The 8,026-nt window shown below is 32.6% G+C and overlaps 1 protein-coding gene across 1 annotated transcript; it reads right to left on the minus strand.

The window, feature by feature from the left end:
• Positions 1 to 7,210: 7,210 nt before the first annotated feature.
• Positions 7,211 to 8,026, minus strand: LOC110735826. The gene has a single exon (XM_021916010.1). The coding sequence runs from the start codon at positions 8,024 to 8,026 to the stop codon at positions 7,211 to 7,213; it is 816 nt and encodes a 271-aa protein (XP_021771702.1).

Genomic DNA, 8,026 nt, shown 5'->3' on the forward strand with positions numbered 1-8,026 from the left:
ACTTTCGCAATTTCATCACTAATTCAACATTCGCCAATCTCTTTTTTCTCGAAATCATCATATTTAAAATTTAATTATATATAAGTAATTGTGAAATATTAATTTATTATAGAATGATCCTCCATTAGAAAAAGCTATATTCCCTCAGATCGATCCATTAAGAGCCATGACTTATGAGAATTTGATGAACCTAATTCATTAGCAATATTGTTAGTAATATACTCGTATATATCTTCAATGACTTCAAACAATGTCCGATACATAGAATTAAAGTGAAACAATTCAACAAAACGAAAGCACAACTAATACAACTAAATCTATAGCTAAGCGCTATACAAATCTACAACTTGCATTGTGCAGTTATCTATCATACTGACTTGACCTTGCTAGACCCAACTTAATTCAAAATTGACCTAATTCAGAATACGATCTGTATCGACATAATAAATTAGCATGATCCAATCCAAAATTCGATCTAATTTACGGAGTATAAGATAGTCTCTCAATACAACACAATTAGTTCAATATCAATATAAGGGTTTACTTCACCCTTAGATTGGTATTGAAAACCGGAAGGGTTGTGGTTTAGGGTTCTTCTCCTTACCTTCATCAAACAAAAAAATAAAATCTAATATCATATCATATCAGTAATAAATAAAGGCGGTCTCGCAGCCAGACCACGAGTATGATAGAATTTTTTATATACACCCGGGTGTACCGTACACCCCGGGTCATTTGCTCATTAAATCAACAAATGAGCAAATAATATTTTTACTCATTTGTTGATTGAGTGAGCAAATGACTCCGGGTGTACGTTACACCCGGGTGTACATAATAGGCTCTCCGAGTATGATGCTAAGTAAGCGATTTTTGGATAGATTTTTTAAGATAAAATTGTTGTATAATGTTTTATTATCGATAGAATTCTAATATTTCATATATACAAAATTAATCATAACTTTTAATAAATATCCTATAACTCAATTCTATTTCCATCATTAAATTCGGTTTAAAAAGTTCTTTAAAATAAGATCCATTTATAATATATTTAATCACAAAACATTTATACGTAGCTGGCCAAATTGTGTCACCAACTATTACAAGAGTTACTTCGTTAGTTCTATAGGGGTTACTTGGTTAATGTTATAGTGATTACTCAATCATTGTTATAGATAGGGGTTACTTAGTCAGTGTTAGAGAATACTCAGTTAGTATTACAAGGGTTGCTCGGCCAGTTTTATAAGGGTTACTTTGTCTGGCTAGATGGTGTGTCTAGCCGCATACAAAATGTATTGTTATTTAATTTATGTTTTAAAAAAATAATAGAGAATCTATAAAAATAAGTTTTAATCATTAAAATTAATTTTAATTTGGTAAAAATACTTTCAGTTCAGCAAAAATAATTTAAGTTTATTAAAAATAATTTCAAGTCAATAATAACATAGATATCTATTTATGAACAAAACTACAAAAAGTATTATTATATAAATAAACCATATGATATCATATGTCGAAATATCCTACATTATCAGAACGAATTATTTGACTGTATTTATCATTAAAGTAAAAATGTTATCTTAAAATTTTATCAACCATTTGGGCATCGCCCGGGCACAAAACTAGTATATATATAAAGTGGAGTTTTTTTATCGAGTTTTTAGAGAGCCACGTAGGATTTAATTTCCTTAACGCGCCATGTAAGATTATAAATTTTAGTTATAGCCAATTAAATAAGAGATTTGTAAATTCATTTAGAATTAAATAATTCAAATGCCACATAAACAAAATTGGCGAATGAGATTTTAAAGTTTAAATTTAATTAAATATAAAATATTATCTTTTGAGATTAGGAATTTTATCTAAATATATAATGAATGAGAGGAAATTCAGAATTTATTTTAAAACTGAAAATCTAAATACAAACAAACCATGCATCGCACGTGCTTCATCTAATAAAATAAAATCTTAGGGTAACTTTATATTTTTTTAACACAAACTATTGCGTCAGCCGGACTAACCAAATGTTTCGTCAGTCCAGCGGATTTTTACTTTATACCAATGATCGCTCCCATCGACAGCGTTGTTATTGGCGGTGGTATCGTCGACGACGAGAAACTCGTTGGTTTTTTATTATATTTGTCCATGATTTATGCTTGAATTGGCTTGATAATTGCTTGAGATTCTCGGATATTTCGAAAAAAGCCCAAAAAAATCGATTTGGGGCTTTGTTGTGCGATGTATAATTGTTGAAATTGATTGTCTTATGTGATTGTATGTTGAATTGTGAACGTTTTGATAACAAATTCATGTATTTTGGTTGAGAAATGAGCATGTTAGCTTATACCCATAAGCTTAGTATGGAACTTTCAATGGTGGTTCTGCCATTGTTGACCTTCAATGGTAGAAATACAATTATTGTATTTGTTTATTTTAAAAATAAAGATTTCTAAATATAAAATATGTATAATTTTATTCATTCATTATCTAGATGATATTATCTAAAGGCTGGATGATATCATGTATTGGGTCTACAATATTATCTATACGATAGATGATATCTCCTTTATTGTTTTTTTTATATCCTCTATTGTTTTTATAATACGAGTATCTTCTACGAGTTGAATGATATCCTCTATTGTTTTTATGATATCTGCTATAAGTTGGATGATATCCTCTATTGGTTCTATGATATAAGCTAGATGATATCATCTATTATGTATATGATATCATTTATAGACTGGATGATATCCTCTATTGGCTGGATGATATCCTCTATTGGCTATATGATATCATTTATAATTGTGTCTATGATCTGAATGATATCCTTTATTGGCTATATGATATCATTTATAATTGTGTAAATGATATCATCTATAGGCTGGACGATATCCTTTATTGGCTATATGATGATATCCTCTAACAAACTGTAGTATCCTCTACCAAAGATAAATTGTACATATCCTCTATCAATTACTACATATCCTATAACAAACAATACATATCCTACAACAAAATTGTACGTATCCTCTATTAAATAACACATATCCTCCAACAAGTTGTATATATCCTCTATCAAATAATACATATCCTGATCAAATATTGCATATCATATATACTTGACGCACGAATTGTTTGGTGCGGCTTGCCGCACCCAATACCTTCTCTTTTTTAAATATTTTTTAAACATTTCAACAAATTAATGGGAAACAATTTCATCTACGACTCAATCTTAAATCATTTTAGCTACTGATTAAGGAACATCTATGGCAAGTGAGGATAACTGTCTAAAGTCGTCTGACTCATGGCTACCAATTTAATTACTGACAATTACAAGAGAGATGCCTCTGTGTAATATAAGTATGTCTCTCCCAACTTCTGATCTTAAAGTAATTAATACATCGAAGTACAATAATGTCAAAGAATAGAATTAAATACATCAAAGAATCGTGAGTTGGCGACTAGTTTGACAAATTTTCACTGCCATTAATTAAAATTAATGGGCTAGTGAACACTTACGTAATTATCACACAAACAAATTGTGTCAGAGAATTTGTGGTAATCACCTATTGATAAAAATTACAGTGACATAAATTATTTTGTAAGATATACAATGAGAAAACTTGTATACAAGGAATGAATTTTGTGTAATATAATTTCAATCAAATTGGATCAAGTCAGGCCATTTTTCCATCGTTTGCTAATTAGTTTATGGACGTGTTTGACAAAATTAGCTATTATATTAGCTACAAAATATATGTTAGCTGTTAGAGGTAGTTGTCAAAGCAGTTGTTTGGTAAAGGTGTTCAACACATATTAGCCGTCTATATCAGTCTAAGATACCCTTAATACCATCAATAGACTCACAAATCGTGCTTATCAAGTGGTCCCACCTTTGACTAGCCACAAAAGGCTAACCCACAACACAAGTGCGCCCACCCATATGGCCGCATATGCTATTGGCTTCCCCTTGTCACTTGTTCTTCAATTCAACTATTCTACCCACCAAAGTACGAAGTATAATTGAAGACAACAATATTGGTTTGCAATAATGAGTAATGCTCCTATGTCTCTTTTACCGTACTAGGAAGAATTTAACAAGAAAAGAGGACCATCTTACAATTTTATATATGTTAAAGTATTACCGATAGTAAAGAAATTATTAGTGAAGGGATAGAAAACAAGCAATATGATAGAAATTTTATTGATTCTTACTTCCATTGTTCACAATACATGAACATCTTATATAGCAAAATTTATGAAATATAATAATACACATTATTGTACTACATATATATCATTGTACTTGGTAAATTGCATTAACCGGTTACAAACTTATAAACATGTGAACTTCAATCCTATTTGTATTTTTCTCAACACTCCCTTTGAACGTTCGCATGGAATGGGGAATGAGTTGCCTCATTAAAACCTTGCTAGGTAAAACCCTGTGGAACAAAAACCATAGCTAGGAAAAAGGAGTGTAACGACATTGTATTATATGCTTTGGTATACTTCCTCGTTAAAAACCTTGTCAGGAAAAACCCAGTGGGATAAAAACCTGATCAAAGGGAAAAAGAGTGCACTGCATATAATACTCCCCTTGATTTCAGCATAGTTCACGAAGATGTCGCATTCCGATTTTGTGAACTAATTGCTCAAATTTCTTCGAAGGAAGTGATTTGGTAAATAGGTCGGCAAGGTTGTCACAAGACTTTCATGTAAATGTCTGTATCGAGTGACTCATACAAATACGCAGTCACTACATCCATTGATCGCATTTGCAGTCCTTTTGTGACTGTCAAACTTACCAGAAATCTTAATGTAGTTGCATCAACTACTGGAGAATATGTTTCTTCATAATCAATCCCTGGAATTTGAGAAAATCCTTGGGCTACAAGCCTTGCCTTGTATCTAACTATCTCATTTTTCTCATTACGTTTTCTCACAAATACCCATTTGTATTCAACGGGTTTTACAAATGGTTTCACAAATATCTGCTGGTGTAAGAGTTATTTTTCCGAAAACTTCTCATTTTTCAAGTGACTTCAACTCAGCTAGCATTGCCTCCTTCCACTTTGGCCAATCACTCCTGTGTCGACATTCTTCCACTGTTCTTGGTTCAACATCATTTTCATCAGACACAATGTCGATTGCGATGGAATTTGCAAATATTTCATCCACGATAACATCTTTCCTATTCCACTGAGTTTTGGTAGAGACGTAATTCATTGAAATTTCATTGTTATTGATGTTTTGAACATCTTGTTCATTCCCCGTAGGGTTGTCTTCTTGTTCGTCCCCTTTTGGAGTATCATCATTTTCTTTACTTTCATCCACATTTGGTCTTTCTTAACCTTCTGACGGGGGAACATCATTAGTCTCATTTTCTATTCCATCCAATCTTTTCAATTTCCTTGGTTTAGAATCTTTTGAACCAAGTGGTCTCCCACGCTTTCTACGTGCTTGAGATTCATTTTCAATGGCCTTATTATCAGTTGGGATTTCAATACGTACAAGGGCATTTTCTGCTGGTATATGTGATTTTGTCACCTTCTTTGTGTCTACAAATGCATCAGGCAATTGATTTGCAACACTTTGTAAATGATTTTCTTGACTTCTTGTTCACACATATTTGTTCGTGGGTCTAACATCAACAATTGTATTGCATTCCAAATAAGTTCTATTTCTTTCTTGCGTGGGTCCACTTTCTCTCCCCCTAAGGCTGGGAATACTGCTTCATTAAAGTGATAGTCGGCAAATCTAGCCGTATATAAGTCACCAGTCAATGGTTCAAGATATATAATTATAAAGGGGGATTCAAACCCGACATAAATTCCTAGCCTTCTTTGTGGACCCATTTTTGTTCGTTGAGGTGGAGCAATGGGAACATATACAGCACAACCAAAGATTTTTGGATGTGAGATACTTGGTTCTCGATCACAAACAAGTTGTAGTGGTGAGAATTTATGATAAGTTGTAGGTCTCAATTTAATTAGTGTTGTTACATGTATTATAGCATGTCCCCAAGCAGATGAAGGCAATTTTGACCTCATTAATAGTGGTCTTGCAATCAATTGTAATCTCTTAATTAGTGATTCAGCTAGACCATTTTGTGTATGAACATGAGCTACTGGGTGTTCAACATCAATTCCAATTGACATGCAATAATCATTAAATGTTTGGGATGTAAATTCCCTAGCATTGTCGAGTCTTATTTTCTTTATTGTATGATCTGGGAATTGTGCTCTTAATTTGATAATTTGGCAAGTAATTTTGCAAAGGCAACATTTCTACTTGAAAGCAGACTGGCATGTGACCATCGTGTAGAAGCATAAATTAAAACCATGAAATATCGAAATGATCCACATGCCGGATTAATTGACCCACAAATATCTCCCTGAATTCTTTCCAAGAATTTTGGGGATCCAGTAGCAATTTTGTTCATAGATGGCCATATTATTAATTTATCGAGTGAACATGTAGAGCATGTTAATTCATCTGATCGAGGAATTTTGACATTTCTTATTGAATGTCCAATTGAATTTGCTATTATTCTTTGCATCATCCCAGTTGTTGGATGTCCCAAACGATCATGCCATAATATAATCAAATGTTTGTCATCTAACTTCTGGTTAGATATCATATTGATTTCCACCGGCCGTATGTTTATATGATATAACCCCGAAGAATATGCTGGCAATTTCTCATAAATATGTTTCTTGCCATGTTTTTCTGCCGTGAGGCATATATACTCCTTTTCATTTGTTGTCATTGTTTCTAAATGATAGTCAATTTGGCGTACATCTTTAAAGCTTATGAGATTTCTTCAAGATTTACTCGAGTATAAAGCATTATTGATTATCAATTTTGTCCCATTTGGAAGCATTATACAAGCCTTTCCAGATCCTTCAATTAATTATGCTGACCCAAAAATAGTGTTTACATTTGCCTGAAACAACTTTAGTTGTGAAATTTTTTTTCTATCCTTCAAGATAGTGTGTGTTGTTCCACTGTCCAAAAGACATTGTTATTCGGAACCTACTTCAGGCATATCCATATCTTCATAAAATAAATATGAGATTAGTTTAGAATAATATCATACAAACTTTTATTGATGATAGAAATTAAAAATATATGACTAGACATTTAAAATACAGTACATAACAGAAAATACATTAAAACATAGTATATATTACATTAGTAGATGGGTTATCTAAACATTGTTGTTTTCTCCAAAGATGAAATCATTTCCAATTTCAGCATTGTCCATGAAATAATCGGACACATCAAGGGTAGGACATGGAGCATTTTCTTCATTAACATAATTTGCTTTTGCATTTTTGTCTTTGCCTTTTACAGAAGCCTGGTAAAGGTCTACCAAATGTTTGGCCGTACGACAAGTACGTCCCCAATGCCCTGTCATGCCACATCTGTAACATGTGTCTTTTCTTTTGAAGGAGTTTGTTTGTGGCTTCCAGATGACTGTCCCTTCTGTTTTTTCAGAAGTTTTGAATTTACCTGTTTCTTTGAAAATTATTTCTACCATGTCCTCAGCCTCGTCCGCGATAATTTCCACGCCATTGTAATTTCCACGTCCACCTCTTCGTGTAGGATTTGCCTCGAGTGGATAAGAACTTGTTGCATTTGTCTCATGATGAGTGGCCAAAGACCCAGTTGGTCTAAGATTATGATTTTTCAACAAAAGATCACTATTTTGTTCCGCAACAAGCAATACACTCATTAATTCATTAAACCTTTTGAAACCTCTTTCACGATATTGTTCTTGCAAAAGTATGTTGCTTACATGAAATGTAGTGAGTGTTTTTTTAATCATCTGTTCATCGGTGACTGGATGATCACAATATCTCAATATAGATACTATCTCATGTATGGTTGAATTGTAATCAATTACAGATTTGAAATCCTGAAACCGTAAATTTGTCCAGTCAAATAATGCCTTAGGAACCCTTTTATGGTGTCCAAATCTTTCATTAAGGCAATCCCATAATTCTTTGAGATCTTCAACCAT

The sequence above is a fragment of the Chenopodium quinoa genome, unplaced genomic scaffold (genome assembly GCF_001683475.1).
Source record: "Chenopodium quinoa cultivar QQ74 unplaced genomic scaffold, ASM168347v1, whole genome shotgun sequence".
Lineage (NCBI taxonomy): Eukaryota > Viridiplantae > Streptophyta > Magnoliopsida > Caryophyllales > Amaranthaceae > Chenopodium > Chenopodium quinoa.